Source organism: Cynocephalus volans, chromosome 2, assembly GCF_027409185.1.
Source record: "Cynocephalus volans isolate mCynVol1 chromosome 2, mCynVol1.pri, whole genome shotgun sequence".
In the NCBI taxonomy this organism is placed as follows: domain Eukaryota; kingdom Metazoa; phylum Chordata; class Mammalia; order Dermoptera; family Cynocephalidae; genus Cynocephalus; species Cynocephalus volans.
Genome location: NC_084461.1, coordinates 96,636,395 through 96,653,484, shown reverse-complemented (window position 1 = coordinate 96,653,484; position 17,090 = coordinate 96,636,395). Strand labels below are relative to the sequence as shown.

The following is a 17,090-nucleotide window of genomic DNA, read 5'->3' as shown; positions in this document are numbered from 1 at the left end:
TTGTAAAACTACCTCAGCTAAAGAATCAATTTGATCTTGTAAATCATTAACAGTTCCAGAGAGGGTTTGAACATCATCAATTAACTGACGAGATAACTTATTATAGGTGTCAACAGCGACCCCTATCCCCGCCCCGCCGGAGGCCACAGCGGTTGTAATCCCCAAGCCTATAAGCAAGGGAATGACTTGGAGAGCACGCCGGTGGTGTCCTGTTATAAGGTCAAGGCTAGGAAGAGGGACGGGCTCATCTCCGGGGATGATAGAAATGTCAGGGAGAAGGCTCGCTGAAACGCAGAGGCCTGTCCAATTAGTAGGGAGAAAGGTATGGGCAAGGTTGCCTCCACAAATGAATACCTGTCCTGGAGAAGAGCAGATGGGGGTGGAAATGTTAGTTATGGAATGACAATGGGAAAAGGTGACAAATCCGACATCAACGTCATAGGAATTATTTTGTGAAAGTCCCTGGAGGCAATCAGAGAGATTGAAACCCGAGGGCTGTTTGCATGTAAAACAAGTCTTGGATTGTTGTCCCTTGTTGGTTGTTGCGGCAACAAGGGGTTTTAGGGCAGCTCCAATAGCAAGGCCGAGGGTGTGGGAGGCCCCAACCCCAGAGCAAAGCTTAATATAATCAGCAAGAGAACCGCCGCGGTGTGGGCGGATAGTTTCCTGACAGGTGGGGTTGGCATTTTCGTAAGCTAGATGTTTAATGAAGGCGCTTTCGTTTTCGCCTTCCCCAACCAATCGTTCTGCTGCATCAGTTAGTCTGCTAATAAAATCACAATATGGTTCGTCTGGTTTTTGACGAACTTTAGCCAAGGAAGTGGTGGCGGACCCTTTGGGTGGGAGTCGGCGCCAGGCTTTTAAGCCGGCGACCTGAATTTGGGACAACAATCCTGGGGGAAAAGCAGCCTGAATTTCATTAGTTTGATAAGGAGGTCTCCCTAACATTGAATGTCCCGGCCTGCGGGACAGGTAAGAACGTGGAGCTCGCAGAGGCAAGGCCGAAGACAAGGAGTGGATCCCCGTCACCAAGCTGGGCCGCTTGGTCAAGGACATGAAAATCAAGTCCCTGGAGGAGATCTATCTTTTTTCCTTGCCCATCAAGGAGTCTGAAATTATCGACTTTTTTCTGGGGGCGTCTCTTAAGGATGAGGTTTTGAAGATTATGCCGGTGCAGAAGCAGACTCGTGCTGGCCAGCGGACCAGGTTCAAGGCATTTGTCGCCATCGGAGACTACAACGGCCACGTCGGCCTAGGTGTTAAGTGCTCGAAGGAGGTAGCCACCGCCATCAGAGGGACCATCATCCTGGCCAAGCTCTCCATTGTCCCGGTGCGGAGAGGCTACTGGGGGAACAAGATTGGCAAGCCCCACGTTGGGCGCCAGAATGTCCCGTCCTGCGGGACAGGTAAGAACGTGGGCTCGAGGAGGACTACCTGTAGCTGGTGAAAAGGGGGAGGGACAGGAGACACGCAGAATGGAGGCAAGACAAGATTCTGATCAAGCCTCAAAATTTTATTATTAGGCGATTGCTTATATACATAGTGAAGAAGGGGCGGGCTGTCACAGAGTGTGGCAGCTTATGATAGGCGGAAAGGCAGGGGGGTGATAGTGGCATGGTATGAGAAGAGGAGGTGGGAGGGGTGTTGGCTTGGCGAGCGCGGGCTTTTCTGAGGAGGAAGAGAAAGGCTTACATAAAATGGCGGTTATTTGTTAAAAATGGCGGCTATTGTTAAATATGGCTCCCGACACAAAAACAAGTTAATAACAAGACATGTGCAGGGCTTTGGGAGAAGCCCAAAAGCCAGATTTTTTACAGCTTTTAGTCCTTAAACTAATTAAACAAGTATTAAACATACCACAAAATGTGTTGACCTAAAGACAAATTTAGGCAAAAGGTTTAAATCAAACCCTGAAAACACATCTATCTTATTAACAATTTTAGAAAATTAAAGTTATGTGAACTTGAAAGTACATTCATCCATCAAATGAACATGCGCTAATTACAAGCCAACCTGGCAACATGCAGACAGCACAAACGCACACAGACATGAACATGCAGATGCAGCACACATCCATGTACACATGTATGTAGACATAAACAGAAAGAACAAGGATTTTATTTAGTTTGTCCAATTAAAAGTTTTTTAAGTTACTGCCAAAGATTAAGTTTTATTCTTTTTCAGTGACATAAACATGTCTTTGTTTTTTGTTAAGGTCTAGAATAGAACTCAAAGCAACTCAACATGAATTCCAAACCATTAGATGAGAAGCCTTAACTAGACCTATTGCATTTTTTAACTGTCGACCAATTTGTTCCTGATGGAGTTTGGATGTGTTGTCCCCTCCAAAACTCATGTGGAAATTTGATCTCCAACGTGGCAGTGTTGGAAACTGATTGAGTCATGGGGGCGGATCCCTCATGAATGTATTAATGCTCTCCCTGGGGGAGGGGGGATTAATGGGTGATTTCTTGCTCTATTAGTTCCCATGAGAGCTGATTGTTTAAAGGACCCTGGCACCTCCTCTCTCTCTCTTTTGCTTCCTCTCTCTCTTGCTTCCTCTCTCGCCATGTGATCTGCTTGTATCCACCGGCTGCCTGCCACTTTTCCACCATGAGTCGAAGCAGCCTGAGGCCCATGCCAGATGCAGCTGTCCCAGAATTGTAAGCCAAATAAACCTCTGTTCTTTATAAATTACCCAGTCGCAGGTATTTCTGTTATAGTAACACAAAACGGACTAATACAGTTCCCTTCCCTCACCACCAAGATTTCTTTCTTTAAGGTACTGAGGACATTGTTGTCTAATAACCAATAATAATTCAGTTAGTTGATGTTTAGTTAACTTATACCCTGCTGCCTCAAGGAGACATCGAAGCTATGACCTATATTGAGCTTCCTTTTTAGACAGTGAGTTACCCATATATTCTGTTAAAATAATCTGGTTCTTTAGATTCAGGGTCATGTTATTAATTTTTTAAATAATCTTGTTCTTTAAGTAAATATTTTTAACATTTCCATATTAATTTTTACATGCACATTTAAACTTTTTAAAATTAATTTTAGGTTTCATGAAGTTTATTTTTTAACAGTATTTCAGTTTGAAAATGGATTTTGATCCTGGACGGGTCTTTTCTCCTTTTTCTATTTTTCACTTTTTATGTATATTCCAAATCCTGACTTTTCTGTTCTGCAACTTCCTTAGCTACAAGAGTTTTAAAACGTTGTCTGTGGTCTTAACTGCTAATAGTAATGAAAAGTTTTCTTCTTCAATTGTAAACCAAATGAAAGGAGAAAAATGAAGAGAAAAATAAATGAAGGTCTTTGCTGTTTGAAGCTAAGAAACTTGGCATTTCCCCAGTAAACAATAGAACAAAATAATAATATATAGATTTTCCTCTGTAAGTCTTCTCAGCATTTTGTTCAATTCAGTAGAACTCTTGTGAGCTTTGCCTACAAAATATACTTAAGTACACCCGTTTTCTCTCCATCTCCACTATAATACCCTCGTCTAAAGCACCATCACCTTTCATCTTGATAAATATTGTGGCCTGAAGTTACTTCTTCACTTCTAGTTTTGCTGCTCTTCAAGCCATCTCTGCTTCCCTGTTGGACTAATATTTTACCTCACTGAGTGAAAGACCAGGCGGAGTCTATTCATCCTGAGTAGAGAAGTAGAGGGGATCTTGACTGTGGCCCTCTACCAGGATAAAAAGAATCCCTTAATCCACAGGTAAAATACCCTCATTTACCTTGTTTCCTGAGTAATGTTCATTTGCATAGTAATTTTTAGAGTTCATGGAGTTTTCCTGGATATCATAGCCTACGTTATTCTCCCAACTCAGAAACCTGAAGGCACTTAGAATATGCTGTATAGTTTAGCTCCAAAAAAGATATGATTTTTATATGGATTGTATACTGATAATTTCATTACCTTATGTTTATTATTATTTCCCACTATTCAAGATTAGTTTCCCTTCATCTCCTCATCCTTTTATTGATTCAGTGCTTCCCTTTATGTTATATCCAACTCTAGATTGGAAACCCATTAAGATCTAGGATAGTATATATTTTTCCCTTCATTTTCTTCATTGATCTCATAATAGATGTCCAACAAGAATTCTAATTGATTAACTGATAAGGCTAAAATGGAACTCTGGGATCGAATGATTCCTTTAAGGATACAAGTAATTATAATTTGAAAAAACATAATATATTATTTTAAAAGGTAGGGGACATATTACATCGGAGCAAATGTGAGCCACTTAATCATCATTTCAACTTTTACAAAACTGAAGAATGTTTCCCTCAGCGCTTTTGATTAAATTTAAGAGATGCTATCAGAGTAACTCAATTAGGTTAACTTGAATGGAAAAATAAAACAGTCAATTTAATAGTTAAATATACACCCTGGTTTTGACATTAAAATCAATACTAAACAAGGCAACATTTTTCTCATTTACTCTCCTTCAAGATTATAGTTATTAAAATAATTTTCACTTAAAATCAATTGTTCAGGTTAAATTTATTAGCAACTGGTAGCAGTGATACAGCAATAACAATTAAAAATATTTTAACTGTTACTGAGAGACTCTAGTTTTGGATTTAGTTCAATCACTTACTAGTTTCCTAAATTTAATCAATGGACCTATCCATCCAGAGCCTTGGTTTCTTAATACGAAATTGGAATAATTCTGTCTGCCTTATGGGCTCCATATAAGGATTAGATGAAATAGCATCTATGAAAGCATTTACATGCTCAACAGCATTTCTGGAGAAAAATATTTTCTTTATCTCAAGAACTAACCTAATTCTAATAATTTCAAATTCTTATTTTAGGTCGTAAAATAAAATATTTGTTGTCCTGAAATGTATTTTCTGAATAAAAATACTTTTCTTTTTCTAACTAAGAAACTTGCTTTCATGCATCCTTTGATCTGCTAACTAGGCCATTCTAACAATCAACAAGATAAAGTAATTTAATTACACAAAAAATTATGACAGTAGACTCTCTCTTTGCTCCAGGTAAGGCTGTGAAAAAGCTTTTGTGAGATTTTCTATATAGGTTATAACCTGCTGAAATATTGCCCTTCTATTATATTTGGATGATTGTTTTGCACAGACTGGATTGGGTGCAGCCAGACTAGATGTGCCTTTGGAGACAATGGACTCCTGAACTTCTGTTCTGAGCTGCCCGCCACATCAGTGAACACTCTACAAAGAGTAGACCAAATATGTTTGTTTCAACAAAAGATACAAACACAGTCATTGCTTGTTAGCGATGCTTTCTCTTCTCGATGTGCTCGTAGCCATGAAGGTGGAATAATGAAAGGGAGGAGAGAATGTGTGTGTTAGGCGGACATTGTCACTCTGGTCACACAGGCCTCTGCTTAGACTTTAGGGTCATTTAGGATCCTCGTGCCAAGTCACAAGCAGCCTTTCTGCGGCTTCTCCCACAAATAGGCATTTATATAGTCACTCCAGCATTCTTTTGATCAATGTTAACATCTTGTATGACTAGTGACAGTATGATGTATGGTTTTCTGACCTTTTAATCTATTTCTGATTAAGAGTACATTTCTTATAGGCAGCTTATTCTTCTGTCTTTCTTTTTTTTGCCAAGCTAGCAATCTTTACCATTGATTGAATTGGGTTGTTCAGACCACATACATTTTAATGTAATGATTGATATGACTTGACTTCATTCTATCATCCTTATCCTCCATCTGTTTACTCTTTTTTGTTCGTATTCTGCTTACTTTTGAATTAATTTTGAATTAATTGGGCATTTCTATGATTCATTTTATCTTCTTTCTTGGCTTATGAGGTGTAACTCTTTGTGTTACTTATACTATTGCAATATGGTTCATAGCATATACATCTTTAGATTATCAGAGTCAACTTTCAAGTGATATTGTAATACTTTACATATAGTATAATAACACTATACTTCAATTTTCCCTTCTTGGCTACTATGTTATTCTTGACATAAGTTTTATTTCTGCACTGGTTATATATCACACAAAATATATTATTATTTTCACTGTAAATACCAGGTAATATTTTTAAGTGATTCAAATAATAGGTCAAAATATATTGCATTTATCCATGTAGCTTCCATTTCTAGTACTCTTAATTCCTTTCTATAATCCAGATTTCTGTCTGGTATCATTTATCTTTTGTCTGAAGAATTTTCTTTAATATTTCTAGTGGTGCAAGATATGCAAGTATGCTGGTAATGAAATCCTTAATTCTTCCTAAGTCTGAAAAAGCGTTTATTTTGCCTTAAAATTTGAAAGATATTTTCTGTGGATAAATAATTTTTATGCTGACAAGGTTTTATTTTGTTTTGCTTAACTTCAATACTTTAAAAATATTGCTACACTGTCTTCTGTCTTAAATTACATAGGTAAAATCTGCTGTTATTTTCATCATTCTTTGTACATATTGTATATTTTTTTCTCTGGTTGCTTTTAATACTTTTTTCTTTATCCCTGTATATAGTAATTATATCATCATATGTCTTGGTGAAATTTTATTTGTTTCTTTGCATAGGGTTTGTTGAAATTATTGAATGTTTGGGTTGATAGTTTTCAGCAATTTGGGGAAAAAACTTGGCTATTATTTCAATTTTTTCCCCCCTATTTCTCTTTTCTTTAAGAGACTCCAATCACATGCATATTTAGCCACTTGAAACTGTTCCACAGTGAATCAACGCTGTATTCATTTTATTTTGTCTTCTTTTTTTCCCTGTGTTTCAATTTGCAGTTTTTATTGCTATATCTTCAAGTTCACTAATCTTTTCTTTTGAGGAGTTACACTCTCATTAGTCCCAGAGGTATCTTTTTCATAACAGACATTTTACTTTTTATTTCTAGAAGTCTGATTTGGGTCTTTTTCATACCTTCTAGATTTCCATGCAGTACGTTTGGTCTTTCCTCTAGCATCTTGAATATATGGAATACAGATATAATAACTATTTTACTGTCCTGTCTACTAATTCTGTAATCTATGTCACTATTGGATTAGCTTTGATTTTTCTTCTTATTATGGGATGTATTTTCCTGCTTGCTTACATGCCTAGTAATTTTTAAAATTTATTTTTTAAATATATGTAAACATTTATCAAACTTTTGCTTTTTAAATCAAAACAATTTTTTGGCCTTTACATTTTATTTTTTGATTATTTAATTTTTTTTATTTTAACTTCTCAATATACATTGTAGTTTATTTTTGTGACCCTTTACCCGTTTCTCTTTCCCCCCTCCCTTTCTCACCTCTCCCCCACTATATCATATCTATTCATTTGTCTTAACAAGTTCAAGGAATTGTTGTGATTCTTGTGCCTTCTTCCCCCCGACCCTTTGTTTGTTTGTGGTTATTTATTTATTTGTTTTTAGCTCCCACAAATAAGTAAGAACATGATATTTCTCTTTCTATGACTGACTTGTTTCTCTTAATATAATTTTCTTTAAGTTCATCCATGTTGTTGTGAATGGTAGTATTTCATTCCTTTTTATAGCAGTGTAGAATTCCATTGTTTAGATATACCACGGTTTCTTTACCCACTCATCTGATGATGGACATTTGGGCTGGTTCCAACTCTTGGCTATTGTAAATAGTTCTGCAATAAACATTGGAGTACAGGTATCCCTTCAGCATAACGATTTCCATTCCTCTGGGTATATGCCCAGCAGTGGAATAGCTGGGTCATATGGTAGATCTATCTGTAATTGTTTGAAGAATCTCTATACCATTTCCCATAATGGCTGCAGCAATTTTCAGTCCCACTAACAGTGTATGGGTTATTTGTTTTTTTGCTGTAAAGTTGTTTGACTTCCTTGTATATTCTGGATATTAATCCTTTGTCAGATGTATATTTTGAGAATATTTTCTCCCACTCTGCTGGTTGTCTTTTAACTCTATTAATTGTTTCTTTTGCTGTGCAGAAGCTCTTTAGTTTGATATAATCCCATTTGTTTATTTTTCCTTTAGTTGCCTATGCTTCTGGGGTCATATGCATGAAGTCTGTACCCACTCCTACTTCCTGGAGTGTTTCCCATATGTTTTCTTTAAGGAGTTTTATTGTTTCAGGATGTATATTTAATTCTTTAATCCATTTTGAGTTGATTTTTGGTAGATGGTGAGATGTACTAGTTTCATTCTCCTACATATGAATATCCAGTTTTCTCACCACCATTTGCTGAAGAGGCAGTCTCTTCCCCAGTGTGTAGACTTGGTGCCTTTGTCAAAGATCAGATGGCTGTAGGTGTATGGGTTGATTTCCGGGTTCTCTGTTCTATTCTACTGATCCATGTGTATATTCTTATGCCAGTACCAAGCTGTTTTGTTTATTAAATCTTTGTAATATAGTCTAAAGTCAGGTAGTGTTATGCCTCCAGCTTTACATTTTTCTCAGGATTGCTTTGGCTATGCATGGTCTTTTGTTACTCCATATAACTGTCTGGATAGCTTTTTCCATCTCTGAGAAAAATGTCATTGGAATTTTGATGGGGATTGCATTGAATCTGTAGATCACTTTGGGTAATATGGACATTTCCACAATATTAATTCTTCTGATCCAAGAGCGTGGGATATCTTTCCATCTTCTTGTGTCCAGTTTAATTTTTCTCAACAGTGGTTTGTATTTCTCTTTGTAGAGATTTTTCACATACTTAGTTAACTTTATTCCTAAGTATTTTATTTTTTGGCGGCTATTGTAAATGAGCAAGCTTTCTTGACTTCTTTTTCTGCATGTTCACTGTTGGAGTATAGAAATGCTACTGATTTTTGTGTGTTGGTTTTGTATCCTGCAACTTTGCTGAAATCATTTATCAACTGAAAGTTATTTTGTACAGGCTTTAAGCTGTTCAATATATAGGATCATATCATCTGCAAACAGGGACAGTTTGGCTTCATCTTTTCCAATCTGAATGTCCTTTATTTCTTTCTCTTCTGTGATTGCTCTGGCTACTACTTCTAACACTGTGTTGGATAGGAGTGGTGAGAATGCGCATCCTTTTCTAGTTCCTGTACTTAAGGGAAAAGATGAAAGCTTTTCTCCATTCAGGATGATGTTGGCAGTGGGCTTATCATACATGGCTTTAATTGTGTTCAGATACTTTACAACTATACATAACTTGTAGAGAGTCTTTATCATGAAGGAATGTTAGTTTTGTCAAATGCTTTTCAGCATCTATAGAGATGGCCATAATGGTTTATGTCTTTCCTTTTATTGATGTGGTACATCACATTTATTGATTTGCATATGTGGAACCAACCTTGCATCCCTGGGATGAATCACACTTGAACGTGGTGGATTATTTTGTGTATGTGTTGCTGTATTCTGTTAGCTAGTATTTTATTGAGGATTTTTACATTTATATTCATCAAGGATATTGGCTTGTAGTTTTCTATTTTTTATATATCTTTGTCTGGTTTTGGTATCAGGGTGATGTTGAGCTCATAGAACGAGTTTGGGAGAATGGCCTCTGATTCAATATTTTGGAATAGTTTGTAGAGAATTGGTTTCATTTCGTCCTTGAAGGTTTGGTAGAACTAGGCAGTGAACCCATCCAGTCCTGGGCTTTTCTTTTGGGGAGTCTTCTGTTAATAGCTTCGGTCTCTTTTATTGTTATTGGTCTGTTCAGATTTTCTATAGCTTCTTGGCTCAGTTTTGATAGTTTGTATGTATCCATAAATTTATCCATTTCCTCCAGATTTTCAAATTTGTTGGCATATAGTTATTTATAGTAGTCTCTAATTATTTCTTGTATTTCTGTATCACCTTTTTCTTTCTAATTTTTGTTACTTGGATCATCTCTCTTCTTAGTTAGCCTTTCTAAAGGTTTGTATGTTTTGTTTATCTTTTCAAAAAATGAACTTTTTGTTTCATTGATCTTTTGTATCATTTTTTTTGGATTTCTATTTCATTAAGTTCTGCTCTGATCTTAATTATTTCTTTCCATCTACTAACTTTGGGTTTGGATTGTTCTTGTTTTTCTAGATCTTTAAGGTGATGTGTTAGGTTGCCATCTTTCCATTCTTCTGAAGTAAGCATTTAGTGTGACAAATTTCCCCCTTAGAACTGCTTTTGTGGTATCCTACAGGTTTTGATATGATTTTTCATTATTGTCATTAGTTTCAAGAAATTTTTAAATTTCCTGTTTAATTTCTTCTTGGACCCATATGTCATTAAGTAGAATGTTGTATAATTTCCATATTTTTATACAGTTTCCAGAGTTTCATTTGTTCTTGATTTCTAATTTTAATCCATTTTGATCTAAAAAAAATACATGGCATAATTCCAAGTTTTTTGAATTTGTTGAGTCTTGCTTTTGGACCTTGCATGTGGTCCATCCTGGAGAATGTTCCATGAGCTGATGAGAAGAACAAATATTCTGAGGTTGTTGGATGGAATGTTCTGTAGATATCTGCCAAGTCCAATTGGTCTAAAATATTGTTTAGATCTTGTGTTTCTCTATTGCTTTTTGCCTTGACGATCTGTCCAATGTTGAGAGTGGGGTGTTCACATCCCTCACTCTTATGGTGTTAGTGTCTATCTCATTTTTTTAGGTCTAACAGTGTTTGCTTTATAAATCTGGCTGCTCCAACATTGAGTACATATATATTTATGACTGTTATGTCTTCTTTATGGATAGATCCTTTCATCATTATGTAGTGTCCTTCTTTATCTTCTTTTATGGTTTTTGGTTTAAAGCCTATTTTATCTGTTATAAATATAGCTACTCCAGCTTGTTTTTCATTTCTATTTGCATGGCATATCTTTTTCCATACTTTCAATCTGTGTATGTTTACATGTGAAATGAGTCTCTTGAAGGCAGCATATTGTTGGGTCTATCTTTTTAATCCAGTCAGTTAGTGTGTGTCTTTTGAGTGGGGAATTTAATCCTTTTACATGTAGAGTAATTATCAAAAGGTATTGATTTACTCCTAGCATTTTCTTGTTTTTTGTTTAGATGTCCTAAGTATCTTTTGTTCCTTTCTTTCTGATTTTCTGTTTTTCTTCTGTGTTTGTTGGTTTCTTGGGGTGGTAGAAAAACTATTCTTTCTCTTTATTGTTAGCATTTTTGTTTTACTGGTAGGTTTTGTTCTTTCTTGTGTATTCACGGTAGTGATGGTTGTTTTTCAGGTATCAAACCCAGTACTTCCTTGAGAATTTCTTGTAAGGCCAGTCATGTGGTAGTGAACTCCTGCAGTTTTTTTGTGTGTGAGAGATATACTATTTGTCCTTCATTTTGGAAGGATAGCCTTGCTGGGTAAAGTATTCTTGGCTGGCAATTTTTGTCCTTGAGTATTTTGAATATATCTTCCCATTCTTTTCTGGCTTTTAGGGTTTCTGATTAAAACTCTGATGTTAGTCTGATTGGGGCTCCCTTATAGGTGACTTGCTGCTTCTCTCTTGCAGCTTTTAATATTCTTTCTTTGTCTTTGAGTTTTGCCATTTTGACTATAACATGTCTTAGAGAGGACCTTTTTGGGCTGAAAATGTTTGGGGATCTTTGGGCCTTCTGAATCTGGAGATCTGTGACTTTCCCTATACCTGGGGAGTTTTCTGTTATTATTTCATTGAGTATGTTTTCCATGCCATTTCCTTTTTTCTCCCCTTCTGGAATACCCATAATTAGGATATTTGAGTGCTTAATGTTATTTGTTATCTCTCTTAGATTTTCTTCAATTTCTTCAATTCTTTTTTCTGGTCTGCCCGTGTTAATTCAAAGAGACTGTCTTCAAAGTCAGAAATTCTCTCTTTTGCTTGTTCTAGCCAGCTGGTTAGACTCTCTGTTGTGTTTTTTATTTTGTTGAATGAATCCTTCACCTCCACAAGCTCTGGTATATTCTTTTTCAGGGCATTGATTTCTTTGTACCTTTCTTCTTTGAGGTCCTGTATATTTTTTTTCATTTAATTGTGTTGTCTAACTGAGTTTTCTTGTATCTCATTTAGTTTCCTTGAAATTGTTGCTCTAAGTTCCTTGTCAGTCATTTCAAGGGCTTCTTGTTCTATAGGATCTAGATCTTAAGAGTTATTATATTCCTTTGGTGGTGATGTACCTCCTTGATTTTTCATATCTCTGGTATCTTTCCTTTGGTGCTTAATCATTATGGCAGGGGGTTTCATGGTCCACTCATTCTACTCTGATGTCTGGCCTGGATCCTGAAGGGACTGCCAATTCTGGACAGTGGGAACTAGCCTGGGCTGGGGGTCCTGTGGCGCCTGCTTGTTTTGGCAAGGCTGGCCAGGGGCATGGGGACCCAGTGGCTCTTGGGCCTCTCTGGGCAGCAGGCACAGGCCTAGGCTCAGGGTCCCATGGCACCTTCCTTTTCTGGCACAGCTGACTTGGGATGTGTGGGCCTGGTGGCTCTCAGGTCTTTCTGGGTGTTAGGCACTGGCCTGTGGGTCTCATGACACCTGCCTTTGCCAGCATAGCTGACTCGGGGCATGTGGGCCTAGATGCTCTCAGGCCTCTCTAAGTGATGGGACTGACCTCCCTAGTATTTTTTAAAAATTGGATGCTAGATTTTGAATTTTACCTTGTTGTTGAGTTTTGTTCTGATACCTGGTTAAGTTACTTGAAAAGAGTTTGAATTTTTTGGACCTCAATTTTAAGCTTTGTTAGGCAAGACTAAGGCAGAATTTAACCTAGGGCTAATGTTATCCAACTACTGAGGCAAGATCCTTCTAAGTACTCTACCTGATGTCCATGAACTATGAGATTTTCCCTTTTGGTTGTAAATGGATTATTTCTGGCCCTGTATGAACACCAAGGATTGTTTTCACTACCTTTTTCCCAGTGGTTATTTTCCCAGAACCAGCAGTATCCTCAAATGTGTATACTGATCAGTACTCAGCTGGGTGGGGACCTCTGGAGATGTCCACAGTTCTCTCTCTGAGAAATTCTCACCTCTCCAGCACCTTGCCCTGCAAACTTTAGCCATTTTGGCCTCCTCGTACTGCCAGCTCCAGCTCCTCAATTCAAGGACCTGATGAGTTCTGTCTGGATTCTCCCTCCCAGTACCACAGCTTGATGATTTTCTCTGGGCAGCAAGTTAGGACAATTGGACCTCATTTATTTTCCTGTCTTTGGGGATTACTGTCCTTCACTCTTTGATGTCCAGTGTGTTGAGAACTGTCTTATACATATATATATATATATATATACACACACACACACACACACACACACACCCATATATATATTTCTCTTTTAAAAATCAATTTTTCAGATAGGAGCATAAATACAAACCTGTTACTTCATTTTGACTGGAAGTCATTATTTATATTTAAAACTACACTCTACTTGGGATGGAATTTTGTAAACAATGTGCCATAGGCATCAAAAATAGATATAGTTCCAGTTACTGAAAAAGAAAAAAGATAGCCTTTCCTCATTGCACTACAGGATCATCTTTGTCATAAATCGATTAACTGTATATAGGTAGGTCTGTTTCTGGACTATTTTTCCATTGGTCTACTTCTAGATCCTTACTAATACCATACTTTCAACTTCCGTAGTGGTATAATCTTGATGAAATATTTGGTCTTCAGCTTCAGCATTGCCTTGGGTTCTCTAGGACCCTTGAATTTTCACACAAATCACAGCAAAAGTTTTTGAATGTTTAATCGAGGAACTAATTTGGAGAAAAATACTGTGTTTATGATATTGAGTCTTTTGATCCATGAGCATAGTATAGTACTTGGTCTATCAAGATGTTCTTTAATATCTGACAATATTCAGTTTAGAAGTCTTAAATATTTTTTGTTAGCATTATTTATAGACATTTGACTTTTTGATATTTTGTAAATGTTATCTGATACAAATTGAATTATGTCCCCAAAACTTATATATTGAGGTTAATCTCCATTGTAACTGTTGAGGATGGGAAATCCTATTATGGTAATTGAAAGCTGGGGCCTTGAAGAGGTGATTAGGTTCTAAGGGCAAAGCTATAATGGATGGATTAATAATGGTGGTCAGGGGTGTGGTTCTGCAGCTTTAAAAGGAGAGCATATGAGAGTCTCTCTTTCTCTGCTCCACTATTTTCTATCATGTGAGACCCCTGCATTGCTGTAAAGCCACCACCAAGGAAGGCTCTCACCAGATGTGGTCCCTGGACTTTGAATTTCCCAGCCTCTGAAACTGTAAGAAATAAATTTCACTTTCTTATGAAGTACCCAGTTCCAGGTATTTCTGTTATATACAACAGAAATGAGCTAATACAAAAAATTGGTACCAGAGAAGTGGGTTACTGCTTATAACAAATACTTGAAAATGTGGAAGCATCTTTGGAACTCGGTGTTGAGGAGAGGCTGGAAGAATGTGAAGGAATAGGCTAGAAAAAGCCTAGCTGCTGTTGGGAGTTTAGAAGACAAAAAGAGGAGAGAAAGTTTGGAACTTCTTAGAGACTGGTTAAGTGGTGATGACCAAATGCTATCAGAAATATGGACTGTAAAGACCATTCTAAGGAAGTCTCAGATAGAAATAAGGAGTTTATTGGAAGCTGGGACAAAAATCACCCTTGCTATGAACCGGCAAGGAATTTGGCTATATTCTATTTATGCCTAAAAGTTTTATGGAATGTGAAACTTAAAGGTGCTGACCCAGAGTATTTAATGGAAGAAATTTCTGTGCAGCAAAGCATTCAGGAAGCAGCATGGCTACTTGCAACAGCCTAAGCTGAGTTATGGCAGAAAAGGCATGATATAAAGCCAGAATGTATAATTAAAAGGGAAGCAGAGTGTAAAGATTTAGAAAATTTGTAGCCTGGCCATGTGGTAGAGAAGCAGAGAGCAATTTCAGGAGAAAAATGCAATGGTGCAGCCCAGTGACTCTTTACTAAAGAGATTAGTACAGAAGAAAGAGATTATCAAGAGAAGGAAAAAAAAGACCTTGAAGTCATTGCAGAGATCTTCAAGGCTGCATCTTCCATTACAGGCCCAGAAGTCTAGGGAGACAAAATAGCCTTGGGGAAGAGGCCTGAGTAACCTTCCGTGGGCTTGCTGCCCAGGGCTACCTCCAAAAGCTGCTTCTAGTACCAGCACCACAACTGTTCCAACCATGGCTAAATTGGCCCCATGTCAGAAGACGTGCATCTATGGGAAAGGGCGTGCCAATGTAAGGAAGTCGGTTCTCCGTTCAGCAGGGCTGCGGAGAATCTCCGTGTGTGTGGCAGGACTCCCACAGAAGCCTTCCTGAAAATCCCTATTCCAGTATTTTCTGGATTGCGTGTACTTGTCACCCCCCCCCCCCCCCAGGAATGATTGGATGTTTTATGGGAATGCTTATGCTCTTGTGCGTCTGGTGTGTGGTGGCAGTTTCAGTACCCACATTTTTGGAAATACTCTTCAATAATGATACAAATGAGGGCCAAGCCCGTGGCACACTCGGGAGAGTTCAGCGCTGGGAGCGCGGCGCCGCTGCGGGTTCGGATCCTATATAGGAATGGCCGGTGCACTCACTGGCTGAGTGCCGGTCACGAAAAAGACAAAAAAAAAAAAAAAAAAAAAGTCACACAGCACAGCAGTATATGTGGCCGAACGCAGAAGTGATCCAAAAAAAAAAGATACAAATGAAATAGCATTTTTCTTGGCTAACAAAACTGGCCTTTTGGGAAACTTCTCAGTTAATAAAACAAGTTTGATCTGATTAATGTAACCCAGGTAAAAATGTTGAAAAGTACACCTGGGTCCATGATTTGTCCTAACCATTGTTCAAAAAAGGAAATTCAAAGAAACCTAGAGGTCTTCCTGTACAGATAGATGGATAAGGTGGTGGAGCAAAATAAATGGTCCCAAGTAACAATAAGTTTTCCTGTAAATTTACCAGAGGCACAAGTTGCCTGGGTCACTATGCTACCATACAGGGTTCTCATTGTCAGAGATGACAATTATGTTGGTTAAATATTAAAGAAAAACAATATCTGGTGGGCCCCTGGAGGAAGAAAAAGCATGCAACATGTAGGAGCCAATAGACCCCCTCTTTCTTATACAGGGCCATATATAGAGGACAAATATATGGTATGGTAAGATTAAATATGAGTAAAAAATTTAAAGTTTTCTTTATAAAAAAATCGGTTAGGTTTGGGCTTTTAAGTTGTTCCAAAATTTTTAAACAAAGAATCGTTTTACACAAATAGCTAAATTCATATTATGAAAGGATGTGCTTGCTTTTTAAATAATTGTTGCCTTTAGTCAATTAAGATAAAAAATTAAAATCAAAATAGGTGATGGATATGTAAATCATATGTTGTAAGGGTTAAATGCTTTACTTAAAAAGCCCATGTGCTGCCAACCGTGAGAACTCTGGCCACTGGCCACAGACCTCAGTTTAAAACTCTTGCTTGCTGGTTAAGTTTGTTTCACTTTGAAAAATGGTATGTACTTTTCCGGGAGGTTATGGTCAGTGACTGACTGAGAACAATCGGTTGGGATAACTCATTACTTCGTCACTTTGAAGAATGATATGTACTTTCTGAAAAGATTATGATCTGTAAAAAATGATATGTAACTCTTTAGAAAGTTATGATTAAGTATAATCAATAAGAGGGTAAACATGGTATAAATAAAGGAGAACGGATTTTGTCCGTCGTCCACTGATGCACTAGACATCATTGGTCCGTCTTCTTTCTTTCTTTTTTCGCCGACTCCACACATCCTTCTCGGGCTCCAAGAATCAGCTGGAGCTGGACTCCAGCAGCCCCAGGTGTGGCTGGACCCTCAGCTTTGGAAAACACAAGCTGGAAGCCTTGGCAATGTCCATATGGAGTTATGTCTGCAGACTCACAGAATGCCAGAGCTGTGGAGGCTTGGAAGCCTCCACCCCAATTTCAAAGGATGAATTGAAAATCTTGGGGACCCAGGAAGAGGTCTGCCACAGGTGTGGAACCACCACAGACAGCCTTTGCTAGAGCAATGCTGAGAGGAAATGTGGGGTTAGAGGTGCAGCAGAAAACCCCCACCAGCGCCATGCCTAGTGGAGCCATGAGAGTGGGACTGCCATGGAGACCCCAGATCCGTAAAGATACCAGTGTGCAATGCCAGCCTGGGAAAGCTGAAGCATAGCCTCAGACCAGGA

At 37.8% G+C, this 17,090-nt stretch overlaps 2 protein-coding genes across 2 annotated transcripts in view; both read left to right on the top strand.

The window, feature by feature from the left end:
* TMEM232 (transmembrane protein 232) overlaps nucleotides 1-17,090 on the top strand; it is a 188,034-nt gene that overhangs the window by 128,916 nt on the left and 42,028 nt on the right. The window lies entirely within an intron of this gene.
* Nucleotides 977-15,212, top strand: LOC134369461 (small ribosomal subunit protein uS5-like; the record flags this gene model as incomplete). Its single annotated transcript, XM_063085933.1, has 2 exons — nucleotides 977-1,406; nucleotides 15,025-15,212. Coding segments are annotated over 2 exons (618 nt in total), but the record flags the coding sequence as incomplete, so codon positions are not given.